General features: G+C 43.1%; 1 protein-coding gene across 1 annotated transcript in view; it reads right to left on the reverse strand.

The window, feature by feature from the left end:
* vwc2 (von Willebrand factor C domain containing 2) overlaps nucleotides 1–16,656 on the reverse strand; it is a 171,794-nt gene that overhangs the window by 116,074 nt on the left and 39,064 nt on the right. Inside the window, exon 3 of the mRNA XM_078200448.1 lies at nucleotides 3,603–3,732. Within this exon, the coding sequence (XP_078056574.1) occupies nucleotides 3,603–3,732 (130 nt within the window). The remainder of the gene's footprint in view (nucleotides 1–3,602; nucleotides 3,733–16,656) is intronic.

Consider the following 16,656-nt stretch of genomic DNA (forward strand, 5'->3'; position numbering starts at 1 on the left):
ACCCCAGTTTACCAATCTCTCCTCATAGCTAAGACCCTCCATACCAGGCAACATCCTGGTAAACCTTCTCTGCACTCTCTCTAACGCCTCCACGTCCTTCTGGTAGTGCGGTGACCAGAACTGGACGCAGTACTCCAAATGTGGCCTAACCAGCGTTCTATACAGCTGCATCATCAGACTCCAGCTTTTATACTCTATACCCCGTCCTATAAAGGCAAGCATACCATATGCCTTCTTCACCACCTTCTCCACCTGTGTTGCCACCTTCAAGGATTTGTGGACTAGGTCCCTCTGTGTTTCTATTCTCCTGATGACTCTGCCATTTATTGTATAACTCCTCCCTACATTAGTTCTTCCAAAATGCATCACTTCGCATTTATCCGGATTAAACTCCATCTGCCCAATTTTCCAGCCTATCTATATCCTGCTGTAATGCCCGACAATGCTCTTTGTTATCTGCAAGTCCAGCCATCTTCGTGTCATCCGCAACCTTGCTGATTACACCAGTTACACCTTCTTCCAAATCATTTATATATATCACAAATAGCAGAGGTCCCAGTACAGAGCCCTGCGGAACACCACTGGTCACAGACCTCCAGCCGGAAAAAGACCCTTCGACCACTACCCTCTGTCTCCTATGGCCAAGCCAGTTCTCCACCCATCTGGCCACTTCTCCTTGTATCCCATGAGCCTTAACCTTCTTAACCAACCTGCCATGTGGGACTTTGTCAAATGCCTTACTGAAATCCATATAGATGACATCCACGGCCCTTCCTTCATCAACCGTTTTTGTCACTTCCTCAAAAAACTCCACCAAATTTGTAAGGCACGACCTCCCTCTTACAAAACCATGCTGTCTGTCACTAATGAGATTGTTCCGTTCTAAATGCACATACATCCTGTCTCTAAGAATCCTCTCCAACAATTTCCCTACCACGGACGTCAAGCTCACCGGCCTATAATTTCCTGGGTTATCCCTGCTACCCTTCTTAAACAACGGGACCACATTCGCTATCCTCCAATCCTCAGGGACCTCACCCGTGTCCAAAGAAGCGACAAAGATTTCCGTCAGAGGCCCAGCAATTTCATCTCTCGTCTCCCTGAGCAGTCGAGGATAGATGCCATCAGGCCCTGGGGCTTTGTCAGTTTTAATGTTCCCTAAAAAACCTAACACTTCCTCTCTTGTAATGGAGATTTTCTCTAACGGGTCAACACCTCCCTCCGAGACACTCCCGGTTAACACGCCCCTCTCCTTCGTGAATACCAACGCAAAGTATTCATTTAGGATCTCCCCTATTCCCTTGGGTTCTAAGCATAATTCCCCTCCTTTGTCCCTGAGAGGTCCGATTTTCTCCCTGACAACTCTTTTGTTCCTAACGTATGAATAGAATGCCTTAGGATTCTCCTTAATCCTGCCTGCCAAGAACATCACGTGACCTCTTTTTGCCCTTCTAACTTCTAACCTCCTTATAAGACCAGCTAATCAATTTGGCATGCCCACAATCATGCTCATCCCAAAAATCAATTAAACAAAGAGGTAGAAAGGAGTAGAAGAGATGAAAATTGGCATTAGCAATAAGACCTACAGAATTATCAGTGTAATTTGTGTTGGAAAAGTGATTAAATGAATAACAAGTCAAGAAAGCTCAAAAGAAGAGGAAGAATCGCTTCCCACAAGACAAGTTCCTTTCAGTTATAATTATTAATAATGAGAGAATAGGGGGAAAATTGGCTTACTAGCCCAAGAAAGATAGCTAAGGCAGAGATTATCAAAGGAAGCACATGGGCTTATTTTAAAGGGACTTGAGCCTAGCACAGTGATGAAGTTAGGCTGATGAATAATGTTGAATAGGATCTAAGGAGGCATTGTACTGGAGAGTCGATGAAACAAAACAAATAGGACAAATAAGCCAATCATCCTTTCAATCCTCCAACTTAACAATTGATAATGAATTTCCTTATAAAAATAGAAAGAGTTTTCATTCCCCATTTATCCTTGCTTCATCTTCAATCCACATTGTTGCTATGATTAAAGTGTGAGCTAGTCCAGCCCAGGCAGTCTGCTTTTGGCAGTTTACTGATGTATGCACTTGGAGATGTGGTAAAGAATCTCTTTCAACAAAGTCTAGGCTTTTGTTTTTAACTCATCTCAATAACGATACAGTGATTATGCTTTCCAAAAGTATCATCCTAAAATGTTCATTCCAAATTTAGCACCTATACCTCAATCAAAAATTAATTAATTGTTTGTGTATTATTACTGAGACTTAGGCATTGGTGAATTTTAAGCATCCTTAATGTTTCTAGATGGCAAAATACAAAACAAATTAAATTATAATAACAATGAAACAGTACAATCCAGGTCACTCTCTTCATTTTTTAATATAATTCCTTACGGAAAAATAAATGGAACTTGTGATGGAATGTCATCTCCATCCCACATCATGTTTTTAAATATTTCTGCATCATCTAATTTCATTTGAAGTTTAACTAGGTCATTGCATGGAAAACTTTTGCTGCTAGGATTTCCTGTATTATTTGTCTTGGGAGCTGTGCATAAAGTGAAAATACAATACTGGCTAAGGCGAGATTGAAATGATGACCATTAAAGCAGCAGCCATACTACATCTGAAATTTCCGTAGGTTTTGACTGAAAGCTGACTGAATAAATCCTTTCCAGAAAACAAAAATCATCTGACAATCCACTTGGGAATAGAAATACTTAATATTGACTATGCACATGTTGAGAAATAATTGGGAGAGAAATCTGTCAACTGGAAAAGATCTGCTTTGATCTAATGTGAGAGATTCTGTATGGAACAGTGACTACACTTCCAGAAAAAAAAGCATTTCAATGGTTGTAAAGTGATTTCAGAATATCTTGAGGTTGTAAAAGGTGTTCTATAAGTGCAAGGTTTTCTATTTTTTTCTTTTGGCTGCCAACTCTCCTATCTTTCAGCTCATTCAATTCAATGATATTCTCACAATTTGTTGATGAGAAAGAGACTTGACACACATGAAAGCTCATCAAAGGATTCAGGTTAAATATACTTAAAACAGATTTTAAATTCTCGGGAGTGCAGATTTTTTCTTCAAATCACCAAATCAGTTGTGCCTAGATTTCCCCTCATTCTGCTAAAATTGCACCTTGCTTCTTTGAATGAATTCAACTTGTAATTTAACCTGAACTGTAATAGATTGATGGTCTTCTACCTATCAAAGAGGGTGCATGTATGGTTGGCAGGTCATGTGAAACTTCTGTGTAAAGTAACTTGGTAAAAGGGCCATGCTTGGCATGCTAACGTATTCACTCCATGCATTGCAGTGTAAGTACTGGATTATGGGAAATGTGGGAGTTCTGCAAATGCTATCTTTTGATGTGAATGTGAATAAGCTGTTGTGAGAAAGCCTGCATTATAATAAATAAGCAATATTACCACAAAAGGACAAAATATATGCTATAAAATATAACAATGAATTACTGTCAAATAAACTCCTTAGTTAACAATTAGTTTATATAGAATATTTGATCTGTAAATTGCCAGTTAGGCACAACTTAGAAAGAATGAAAACAGAATGTGTTATTTTTGGAAAGCACATACCATCTTTGCAGATAGGGCAGCACTGATCAGGTTCATATACTGGATCCACACATTCAACCTGAGCACATTCAGCTACGGAACAGTGCACTTCCCCATTGGCCTCACAGCGGCACTTTTCGCAGGGAGAAACCTAAAACGGAAACAGCATTTGAAAGTGACAGGACTAAGCTCACTTTATATGAATTACAGAACTGGACATAAAGAGCACTTTATGACGATCTTTGGGATGGGATTTATAGCTCATAAATGAGGGAACTGACTGACCTTAAAGCTTCCGAGTGTCAGAGCTTCACATTGTGCATTTTGTTTATATAACATGCAAAATTTGAATGACAAGGAATTATGCAAAGAGCTGAAAAGAAGGTAGGTTTCATGTACAATAGTCTTTCCAGATTGGTTACACAGAAAACAGAGGCATGGCCAGTGCTAATTGCTCGATTTTCCATCACGTGTTTAAAATGTTAGTAATCTGAATATTACTTTGAAAATACTTTTTGAAGGAAAGCAGTTTTTACAATTAAAATGTGATAATACACATCTACAGTTAATTGAAATAACAATTCTAAGTTGCTTCAAACATCCCACTAACTGGCTGGAGGCTTTTTAAAAAATTCATTTCTGGGATGTGGGCTTCGCTGGTTAGACCAACATTTACTGCCCATCCTGGGGAGAGATTAGGAAAGCCAGTGAGAATGTCAGCATTTCTGAGTGAGCAATCAATCTCAACATTCTGTATCTTTTCAAATATCTTTTTACAATCAGGTGCATGCGCCTTTTTTACAATCAGATCTGTCTTTAAAAAATGACCTGCCTCCGCAATTTCACTTATCAGTTGTGACAAATGTAAACTTGAGATCCAGTAAAGAGAACAATGGCCAAAATAACTATTACATTATAAGTACACATTCATAACATTAACTCTTAAGACAGTGTTACACTACATATTTAAGTTTAAGTGAAATAGTTCAAACAAATAATAAGTGACTTTGACAGTAAATAAAGTCAAGGAACAGGATAAGCTGGACTTGCATATCACAATTAGGATAAACATTTTGCTTTTCTATTTAAAATATACATTTTTTACTTTGTTCTCAAGATGTGGGCAACACTGGCAAGGTCAGATCTTTGCCCATCCCTCTTTGATCAGTAGCTTGGAACTATTGAAAAAGTAACCAAGCAAGTGACTGAGTCATCGACAGTCAAGAGATGTGAAATTAAAGTTTTACCTCTTCAAATAACTGGAGCTGAGGAGAGTTCTCCAGAGGACAGTGGCATATTTATAGGTGGTTCCTACCAAAGTAAATAACTTTTAAGTTTGATGTGTCTTAAAAGAGAATTCTTGGGGGAAGTGAGAAGTAACGCAGAGTGCATAACATATGTATCTATAAACCATATTGTTATGCTAATAGTATTTGTTTTGAGACTTTCATTTACAATAAAATTTGTTTTATTTTTAAAAAGGCCAGGTGAGAAAAGTACAGTGCAGTAGATTCCCAAGGTCTTGTGTCACAGGCAGCTTAGTTGAAATAAGGAGGACACACACTTTTTTTAAGGCACGAGCATATGTCACAAAAGCATTGTACAAACTTATCTTTCAGAACACTTCTGCCAATTTGACTTGTCCAGTCTCATCCCCACACAATCATTGCATGGTCTTTATTACAAGCTGCAGTCATTTCTCGTTTAATGCTCTGTGTAATGATCTAAAGACTGTTATGGGGCCTATATATTACTCCCACCAGAATTTTCTGAATCTTGTTATTGATAATCTCCAGCCATACTGATTTTTACTTTTTGATCTTCTGAACATGATCCATTCTCACTAATGCCATTTACTATCAGGAGTATCTCTCTTCATTTTCCATTCTGAATGCCTTTTTGAAATGTTGAGTGCCCTCGAATGTATTTTCCAAACTTTAACATGTCTCTATAATGACAATTAGATCTAAACCACTAATCTTTATCTGTGCCACCAGTTCATCTATCTTATTGCAAATGTTTCATGTATTCAGATAAAGAACCCATAATTTCATTTTTTACTGCTATTCCCTGAATGGATTTTACTCGCTGATGCACTATTACTGTTAAACTCCCAGTGACTTCTTGTCCCATTCTGCTTGTCTTTACCCACATTGTTACACTGTTCTATTGTCCCCGCCTTGAAAGTGTTTCCACTTAGAGGGATAAAGGCAGCAGATACATCGGAACACTACCACCTACAAGTTCTCTTCCAAGCCACACACCATCCTGACTTGAAATTTTATTACCATTCCTTCACTGTCGCTAGGTCAAAATCCTGGAACTCCCTCTCGAATAGCACTGTGGGTGTACCTACACCACATGGACTGCAGTGGTTCAAGAAGGTAGCTCACCATCACCTTCTCAAGAATAATTAGGGATGGACAACAAATGCTGGTCTTGCCAGTGATGCCCACATCCTGTGAAAGAATAAAAAAATCTGTTTGGATTCCTTAATCTCGCTACACCTAAACCTTCCCCTATGTTTCTAGATTGGTCTGAGTAAGATGCTTATCATTCTACATTCTACAGCAGGGAGGGATTGATATTTGACTAAATGTCAGAAAGTGGAAAAGTGTTTGATTTCCTAGCACTGACATTGCTTATCTTTACCCTATTCTCTCACACGCATGAAATTGCCAATGCTGTCAATGGTGTTTACGTTTGAAAACCCAGTCTCCCACTGAAAATATGACACTCATTCCACCACCATTTTTAAAACATGTACAACCAAACTGCATTTGTTTTTAATTTGGACAAAATTAGTCCAACAAAATTAGAATCTCAAACTACAATAAAGGGAACTTGGCCATAAATTGGATCACTAATTTTGTTCAATTTTATGTCTATCAATAGAATACAAACAAATTACACAAAAAATGTGTAGGGAGTTAACAGCAGTAGAACACAAGAAGCAAAGCACCTGCCAAAGTACAGCGATAATGTTGTGTGCAGAAACTAGAGAAAGAAAATGAATGAAAGCATATTTCAGCTGGCTATTCAAAGGCATTTCTATCGCAGCCATATGGCATAAGAAACAAAATCATAGGGAGGGATTTTACAGCCTCGCTCATCCCAAAACCATAAATTCCCACCCAAAGTCAACCTTTCCATGGTCTGCCCCTTGCCCGCTCCGATTCTCGTGACAGGCGGGAGGGTGAAATTCCGGCCTTGGATTCTCCTCTCCTAACTAACTTCATACCAAACTTTAAGCATGTTTCTGGATTGTGGGTGGGGGTGTGCTACTATATATGTAGGGTGAACTCCCATTGGAACCCTTAGCAGTAGTTGCAGTCCAACAATGAATCACAGAACTGTTACAGTGCAGAAAAGGGCTGATCAGCCCATCGTGTCTGTACCAGCTCTCGGAATGAGCGATTCGCCAAGTGCTTTTCTCTTGCCTTCTTCCCAGAACGCTGCACATTCTTCCTTTCCAGATTGCAATCCAATTGCCTTTTGAGTGTTTCAATTGAACCTGCCTCCACCACACTCTCAGGCAGTGAATTCTAGACCTTAACACTCACTGCAGGATAAAAATTTCCTCATGTTGTTTTTACTTGTGTTGCAAATTAAAATCAGTGTCCTCTTAGAACATAGAACATAGAACATTACAGCGCAGAACAGGCCCTTCGGCCCACGATGTTGCACCGACCAGTTAAAAAAAAAACTGTGACCCTCCAACCTAAACCAATTTCTTTTCGTCCATGAACCTATCTACGGATCTCTTAAACGCCCCCAAACTAGGCGCATTTACTACTGATGCTGGCAGGGCATTCCAATCCCTCACCACCCTCTGGGTAAAGAACCTACCCCTGACATCGGTTCTATAACTACCCCCCCTCAATTTAAAGCCATGCCCCCTCGTGCTGGATTTCTCCATCAGAGGAAAAAGGCTATCACTATCCACCCTATCTAAACCTCTAATCATCTTATATGTTTCAATAAGATCCCCTCTTAGCCGCCGCCTTTCCAGCGAAAACAATCCCAAATCCCTCAGCCTCTCCTCATAGGATCTCCCCTCCATACCAGGCAACATCCTGGTAAACCTCCTCTGCACCCTCTCCAAAGCCTCCACATCCTTCCTGTAATGTGGGGACCAGAACTGCACACAATACTCCAAGTGCGGCCGCACCAGAGTTGTGTACAGTTGCAACATAACGCTACGACTCCTAAATTCAATCCCCCTACCAATAAACGCCAAGACACCATATGCCTTCTTAACAACCTTATCTACTTGATTCCCAACTTTCAGGGATCTTGTTCTCAAACCTTTCATGAGTGGGTACAGTTTCTCCCTATCTACTGTCCACACGCCCTATGATTTTGAATGCCTCTATCAAATCTCCTCTCAGCCTTTTTCAAGGAAAATAGGGTGAGATTTTCCAGCTGCGCTCACCCCAAGGTTGGAAAATCCCACCCAAGGTCATCGGACCTTTACATGGTCCGTGTCCCACCTGCTACGAATCCTGTGGCGGGTGGGATGGTAAAATTCTGCCCATAATCTTTACTTCTCCAAATTATCTTCATATCTAAAGTTCCCCATTCCTGGAATCATACTTGCGAATCTTTTCTTCATTCTCCAGTACCTTCACATCCTTCCTAAAGTGCAGAACACAGGACTGAAATACTCCAGATGAGGCCGAACTAGTGCTAACCTCCTTGTTCTTGTACTCTATGCCCCTATTAAAAAAGTTTAGGATACTATAAGCCACTCTCTCAGCCTGCATGCCACTTTCAATGACTTATGAACATGTACACTCTTTGCTCTTGAACCCTCTTTAGCATTGTATCCTTTCACCAGCATTTTCAAGCAGCAAGTGGGGAGGCAGCGGCCAATGTTGGCTATTAGTGGCCCTGGCCTGGATTGGGGGAGGGGTGGGGGGGGATGGAATTTAAGATCAGAGCAGGGAGGCGCCAGTTAATCTTGTTGCCAGAAAGAAAACCAACCCAAAATGTTTATATCTTTGTTGCTATTCATAGGATCCTACAGTGGAGAAGGAGGCCATTCGGCCCATCGAGCCTGCACCAACTCCCTGATGGAGCATCTTACCCAGGCCCTATTCCCATAACCCCACGTACATACTCCATTAATCCCCCTAACCTACACAGTTTGGGACACTAAGGAGCAATTTAGCATGGCCAATTCACCAAACCTGCACATCTGTGGCGTGTGGGAGGAAACTAGAACACCCGGAAGAAACACACCCAGGCAGGGGGGAACGTGCAAACTCCAGGCAGTTACCCAAGGCTGGAATCAAACCGGGTTCCCTGGCACTGTGAAGCAGTAGTGCTAATCACTGTGCCATCATGCCACCCTATTCATGCCACACATCATATAGTTTGTTGATTCTCTTATCATCTGTGTTATTTGTTGCTTTTTACTAATATTGTCTATCTTTGTAGTTATGTTTTTCTGTTTTTCTCTTTCTTATTGCTGGCCTTTTACAATTTCCTTTCCTTTCATTATTATTGATACCTTTATTATCTTCCATAATGATCCCATTTGCCTAAGGTTACAAGGCATCAAGAGTCATGAAAGACTGGAACCTATTCGAGCAATGACATTTTCAGCCAGCCATCAGGAAAAGGAAAGATCAGACTACCAATGACTATTATCAGTCTCTTCAACTCCTAACGTAAGGAGCCACTTTTTCTCCATGGAATATTGCCATAATGCACACGCTAAAACATGTTGTGGATTTTAACATGGGGGATGAGTGAACAGAAGTGTGCCTGAACACCACTTTGCTGCATCCTATCCAAAATGTGTTCATTTTAACAATTGTATATTTAAATGTTTTGCAAATATATTTTTGTAAATTTTTCTTTTTGTAAATTATTTCCATGACTCCATGGGGAGCTGTCCTGATTTGCAACTATCTGAACTTCCCATTCCCATCTCCAAAACCACCTATGCTTCTGTATCAAAATTCAACCCATTCACTCTATCTCTCTCCACAAATATTGCCTGAGCTACTGAGTATTTATAGTATTTTCTGTTTTTTATTTCAGATCTACAGTATTTTGTGTGTTGTATTTCCAATTTCATTTTCCTGTAGCATCAAAACTTTCTACTGAGCACTATTTTTTGGTTGCAGTACGGAAATAAGGTAGATGAAGTGGGTACAAACTCCAATAATTGCATCGTAGTAAGTTTCAGAAACTGCAGAGACATGGGCTGCGATTCTCCCATTGCGACCCGCAACTCTTCTGTCGGGTCGCAGTGGGAGGCGCGCGTCTGCAGCCTTGAACAGGGATTTGCACATGCGGCGGGAACGCATGCGCATCTCCCAGAGCCCACGATCAGTTGCCGGTCAGACCACGCTGGAAAACAACGGGAAGGCAGATAAGTCATTTAAATCTTTTCTGCATGTATTTTAATTATGTATATTTGTTCATTATCGGGTCCCAATTGAATCTCCCACCCCGCCAGGAGTACTTCATTCTGGCAGGGTTCAGACTAACTCCCCACATTCGGGGAACTAGTGGGAGACCCCGCCGGAATGAAGGGGGGGGACAATCGGGGGCCCCCAGGGGGTTGGGCGGTGGGGGGGTTCCCTGGGCATGGGCACCCTAGCAGTGCCAGCCTGTGTCCCCTGGCACTGCCCAAGGGACAAAGTGCCCATGCCCAGGGAGCACCATGGCATTGTCCACCAGGCATCGGGCAGTGCCAAGGGGGCGGGGCCTACTGAGGGCAGGGCCTAGGGGATGGGGGGTCCCGCTGCCACTCTGCAGACAAGATCGGTCTAGGATGGAGGGAGGGCAGCGATTGGGGCGGGCTGGGGGAGGCTGGTCTGCCACGGTGAGGGAGGTGAGAGGAACGCCATTGCTGGAGGGTGGGGCTTTGACATCAGGGCGCTCCAAGACGGGGGGGGGGGGTATCAGGGCTGGCCCGGGAATTGCTGTGGGGGCCGCAATCGAGCCGTGAGGAGGGCTGGAGGGGCAGCACTGCCCTTCCAGCCCCAGGCTGGCCAGCAATCGAGTTGGCCAGCAAACGGGAGGTTGACAGTTTGGGGCCACTGCGCATGCGCAGTGCTCCAGAACTATCAAACTCCGGCGCAAATAGGTTTTTAATGAAATTCCCGACTGGGACCTCTTCAGTGCAGAGTGCGGAGATTCAGGTGAGAAGCTGAACTAACAGAACAGATGGGATTTAGAACAGTTTTCCCACCAATTCAGCACTTTTGGGAGAATCGCGGCCATGACTTCTTCCCTTTGACTTCCTCCTCCGCCTCCACAGAACACTTGTTATCATTCATCATTAACTTGCACAGATCAGGAATGGAACATAACTTATACCCACATCCATCACTGTTCTATGGCTCTGAGCACTCATACTCACTCTAACATTTAAACCCACCATGCTGTCCTTTGTCCTGAAAGAACAAGGTCTAATGGAAGGTCATTGAACTGAAACGTTGGCCTGAAAGTCAGGACCAAATGCAACTTCACCTGAGGCAGGCTCCTAAACAACTACCTCCAGGTTCACTGTCCATGGCTGTGGGAGATGGAAGGCTCAATCAGAGGGTCCAAAACAAGGGTTGACAGCTCCACTAGAAGAGGTTGGCATGGCTGAACCAGGTGAGCCTCAAAACAGAGATGTTCTTGGAAACATGCTGAAAATTTAAAATAGAAGGTACACAGTTGTTCGGGCTGTTGGTGTTGAACATCAGTTGGGCTGGTCAGAGTTGCCATGTATTTCCAATATTTTCTGTTCCACCGCAGACACCACCCTTGCAGTGTTGGTCTGGGAACCGCACAAGGCAGGCAATAGCTGGCCCACCTGAAAGCTTTGGGAGTCTCCTGTTTTCATGCTAGCTGGACACTTAGAAAAACTCTCATAAACTTCCACCCTATATGTGCACTGGAAAGCTAGCGTCACGGGGATATTTTATCATTGAGCGCATCACAGTTAAGGATTATTTTGTCTTCCTGTGATGTCTGTCATATTATGTACGTAATGTGGGTTCTTTATGTGTTGATAGTGGCTCACTGAGTCTCTAACAGACAATTGAATGAATTTATGTTTGTTTAACCTTGGATCCTGTAAATTAACTGTCAGCGCATGGGTTTCCTGGGCTCCCTGGAACTTGCTAGGTTGAATAAGGCAAGCAGACAATGGGGAATGATAGGGCTGAACAACTGACAGGCTGAAATGCTTTTAACTGTTGAGATGTGACAACTACTTCACTGCCTAAGTGAAAGACATTTTCAGGTACTCAGCTTTTCAGAAGGAGACCTCCAAGACTCTTGAGGTCATATATCTACTATCTTTAAGATTTTTGACTTCAATCCCCAGATGGCAGCCTTCATAACGATGGGGGAACAGTTTACTCTACCGTGGACTTTTCATATGGTAACAAGAAGAGCAATGCCTGCAGCACTGCCAGCAGACAGGTAGACACCAGTAGAAGCAGCCTTCTTCTCAGTCACCGAAAGATGTGCTGGTTAGGTGCATTGGTCATGCTAAATTCTCCCTCAGTGTATCCGAAAAGGCATTGGAGTTTGGCGACTCGGAGATTTCCACAGTAACTTCATTGCAGTGTTAATCTAAGCCTACTTATGACATTAAGAAAATAAATTTAAACTTACCATACCACAGGCTGGGGGAACAAAATCACAGCATCACCTCACAGAAGGAGGTACCCCGCAAAAGGGTACAGAAACAATGGATTAGACTTCTGGACATGGCTGAACACTAGTGCCTGAGGAGGATTAGATTCTCGTGCTGGGTGATTGCTGACATTTGCAACCACGTGGTTAGAGACCTCCTTCCCAATGGGCCAGGTGGGCACACATCGCCAGTGGCAATCAAGATAACCACAGCCCTGCATTTGTTCACACTGGCTCCTTCCAGGAATTGGTTCATGGCATTTTCAGGGTTTCACCACCTGCTGTGCACAACTTCATCCCCCAGGTAATCGATGCTATGTTTGCCAGGGTCACCATTTATTTCACTTACCGATAAGGCTGGTCAAAATAAAAGGCTCTCCGATTTAGTGTTGCAGCTGGTTTCTCAAAGTTCCAGAGAGTCACCGATTATTTGTGCCAGTCAAGGGTCCCTCAGATCAACCAGCAGGTATCCAAAGGTATCCCACTCCATTAATATTCAGCTGGTATGTAATCATCAAAAAATTATCAGATTATCATGTGTATCTGTGCAAGATATCCAGGGAGCAGGCATGATGTCTTTATTCTGTACCAGTCAAATCTCCCGCAGATATCTGTACCTACAAGCAGACTCGGCAGATGGTTCTTTGAAGCCAAGGACTACGCTGTAAGGATGTGGTGCGGACACCTATGAGAAACTGATTTTAACCAAAGATGTAACTGAAACCAAATGAGTATAAGAGTACATCCATCAAGCAAACAACATGATGAAGATGCCACTTAGGTGCCTGGATAGATCTGGGGGTGTCCTTCAATATCCACCAGCTGGAATGTCCAAAATGAAAGCGTGGTATTCTGTCTTGCACAGCGTACTGCAGTAGTCGGGGTTACTTTAAACAGAGTGCCACCTTTGACTCTCGACCTCTCTCTGATGTTCTATAATCTCTTCTCCCACAAAGGGATAAAGAAGAGATTTACATGTATGAGAATTTGAATTTTTTGAGAGGATGGAATGATAGCAATTGTAGAAGGTCACTGTGAGGGATGGGTGTGCCATTGCAATACAGTATGAACATCAGTGGCGGTTGTTCAGATGGGGATATGAGGAGGTATCTCCAAAGAGCGAGAGGCAGACCAGCAAGATGTTTTAATCTATGTAGGAAAAGGCGGAGAGGTCAGGGTGAGGGTGTTTGTACTTGGATGTGCTGTGTCACTCATCTTTCTTGTCCTGAGGTCATTGAACCTCTTACAGTATAGAACCCAGTAGCGAGTCAACACACTCCTGCTGTTCACCTCCTCAGCTACTCCCAGCCTTGGTCTTTGAGGCAGGCTTTGTTCTCCCATTCGCTTGAAGTAGAATCTCCCTGGGGTACTTTGGCCCACAATATGATATTCAGGGATTCATTTAAGAATCATGGGAGACTCCTGTCAAGTAGCTGACTCTCTCCTGAAAGTTGTAGAGTGCTTCAGTTTTGATCCTCAAGGGGCCCCTTTAAATAGCGAAGCTTCAACAATCAGGTGTGGTTTATAAACTGCATGTCCTCACAAATTGCTCAGGAAACCTGGAAGCAGGATAGCAGGGTGCCAATTCTGTGGCTGAGTTAAAAAGCTACTGTTAAACACAGTGCTCAAACTTACAGGTTCCATACGAACTGCCAGCATTCCCCCATTGTGAGGGGGTTGGAATGTTAAAATTCAGCCCATTGTAACAAAAACCATACTGTGCCTTTAAGAAACTGAAACAAACAAGTATAACGGAACAACCAAAAAGTAAAGAATAAAACCATAGGGCATTTACATCTGGATGTACAGTATTTATGTTTTCAATCAGATCTTTGTCTTCAATGAACTTCTTAGCTAGAAAGAAAAAATTAAAGCTCAGCATCTGCTGCTGTGTATAAAGAGTAAAGTCTACAAATGGTACAAATGGTGAGTGTTCCATCCTATCAGCTTTACTGCTAATTGGCTGGATTAGATCTGTACTGTTTCTTGTGTTCTGAACATACCTGGGCAAATTTCCACATTGCTGATTAGATACCAGTGTTCTCATAGAATCACTACAGCGCAGAAGGAGACCATTCAGCCCATCGAGCCTGCACCAATATCAATCCGACCCAGACTCTATACCTGTAACCCCACGTATTTACCCTGTTCGTCCCTCTGACACTCAGGGTCAATTTAGTATGGCCAATCCACCTAACCTGCACATCTTTGGCACTGTGCCATCGTGCCATTCTCTATTGGAATAGCTTGGCTAGGGGCACAGCAAGTTCTGGAGCACAGGTCTTCAGGACTATTGCTGGAATATTGTCAGGGATTTTCAGTATCCAATGGCTTGAGCCATTTCTTGACATCATGTGGAATTAATCAAATTTGCTGAAGAGGGTCATCTGTGATGCTGGGAATCTCTGGAGGAGGCCAGGATGGATTATCCACTCAGCACTTTGAGCTGAAGATTGTTGCAAATGCTTCAGGCTTATCTTTTGTACAGATGTGCTGGACTCCTTCATCACTGAAGATGGGGATATTTGTGGTGCCTCCTCCTCCAGTAAGTTACTTAATTGTCCACCACCATTCACAGCTGGATGAGGCAAGACTGCAGAGTTTAGATCTGATCCTTTAGTTGTGGGATCGCTAACTCTATCACTTGTTCTTTCTGCTGTTTGGCATGCAAGCAGTCCTTTGTTGTAGCTTCACCAGGTTGACTTCTGGTATGCCTGGTGCTGCTCCTAGCATGTTCTCGTGCACTCTCCATTGAACCAGGGTTGATCCCCTAGCTTGGCGGTAATGGTAGAGTGGGAAATATGCCAGGTCATGAGGTTACAGATTGTGCTTGTGCACAATTCTGCTGCTGATGGCCCAAAGCGCCTCATGGGTGTCCAGTTTTGAGTTGCTAGATTGGTTCAAAGTCTATCCCATTTAGCACGGTGGTAGTGCCACACAACACAATGGAGGATATTTTCAATGTGAAGACAAGACTTCATCTCCACAAGTATTGTGCAGTGGTCATTCCCACCGATGCTGTCATGGACAGATGCATCTGCAGCAGGCAGGTTGGTGAGGGTGAGGTCAAGTATGTTTTCCCTTTTTGGTTACCTCAACACCTGCTGCAGTCCCAGTCTTGCTGTTATGTCCTTTAGGACCCGACCAGCTCGGTACTACCAAGATGCTCTTGGCCTTGGACATTGAAGTCCTCCACCCAGATTAATTTCTGTGCCCTTGTCACCCTCTGTGCTTCCTCCAAGTGGTGTTCAACATGACTCATCAGCTGAGGGGGGACAGTACATGGTAATCAGCAGGAGCTTTCCTTGCCCATATTTGACCTGGTGCCATGAGACTGGGTCCAAAAACGATGTTGAGGACGCCCAGGGCAACTCCCTCCTGACTTTATAGCACTGTGCTACCACGGAATACTGGTAGTGTTGTCTGAGACATTATTTGTAAGGTATGATTCTGTAAGTATATCTACATCAGATGTTGACAGGGTTGAGTTTGCTATTGTCATTTCCAGTGCCTAAGTCGACACCGGGTTGTCCGTCTGGTTTCATTCCTTGGTGTTTTCTTTGTAGCGGTTGGATGTAATTGAGTGGCTTGCTAGGTCACTTCAGAGGGTACTTAAAAGTCAACCACACTGCTGTACATCTGGAGTCACATGGAGGCCAGACCAGGTTAGGACAGCAGATTTCCTTCACTAAAGGGCATTAGTGAACCATATGGGTTTTAATGTCAATCGACAATGGTTTCATGATCATCATTAGACTTTTCATTCCAGATGTTTTTTATTGAGTTCAAATTCCATCATCTGCCATGGTGGGATTCGAACCCAGATTCCCAGAGGATAACTCTGGGTCTCTGGATTACGAGTCTAGTGACAGTGCCACTACACCATTGCCTTCCTTGTTGATACCAGGTTGATACCAGAGATGAGGGGTGTTGATTATGAGGAGAGACTGAATAGATTGGGTTTGTACTCGTTGGAATTTAGAAGGCTGAGGGGGGATCTTATAGAGACCTATAAGATAATGAAGGGGCTGGATAGAGTAGAGGTGGAGAGATTCTTTCCACTTAGAAAGGAAGCTAGAACTAGAGGGCACAGCCTCAAAATAAAGGGGGGTCAGTTTAGGACAGAGTTGAGGAGGAACTTCTCTCAGAGGGTGGTGAATCTCTTGGAATTCTGTGCCCACTGAAGTGGTGGAGGCTACCTCGTTGAATATGTTTAAATCACGGATAGATGGATTCCTGATCGGTAAGGGAATTAGGGGTTATGGGGATCAGGCGGGTAAGTGGAACTGATCCACTTCAGATCAGCCATGATCTTATTGAATGGCGGGGCAGGCTCGAGGGGCTAGATGGCCTACTCCTGCTCCTATTTCTGATGTTCTTTCTTATGTTCTTATGTTAGAATTACACCATTAAAAAAATAATT

The sequence above is a fragment of the Mustelus asterias genome, chromosome 2 (genome assembly GCF_964213995.1).
Source record: "Mustelus asterias chromosome 2, sMusAst1.hap1.1, whole genome shotgun sequence".
Lineage (NCBI taxonomy): Eukaryota > Metazoa > Chordata > Chondrichthyes > Carcharhiniformes > Triakidae > Mustelus > Mustelus asterias.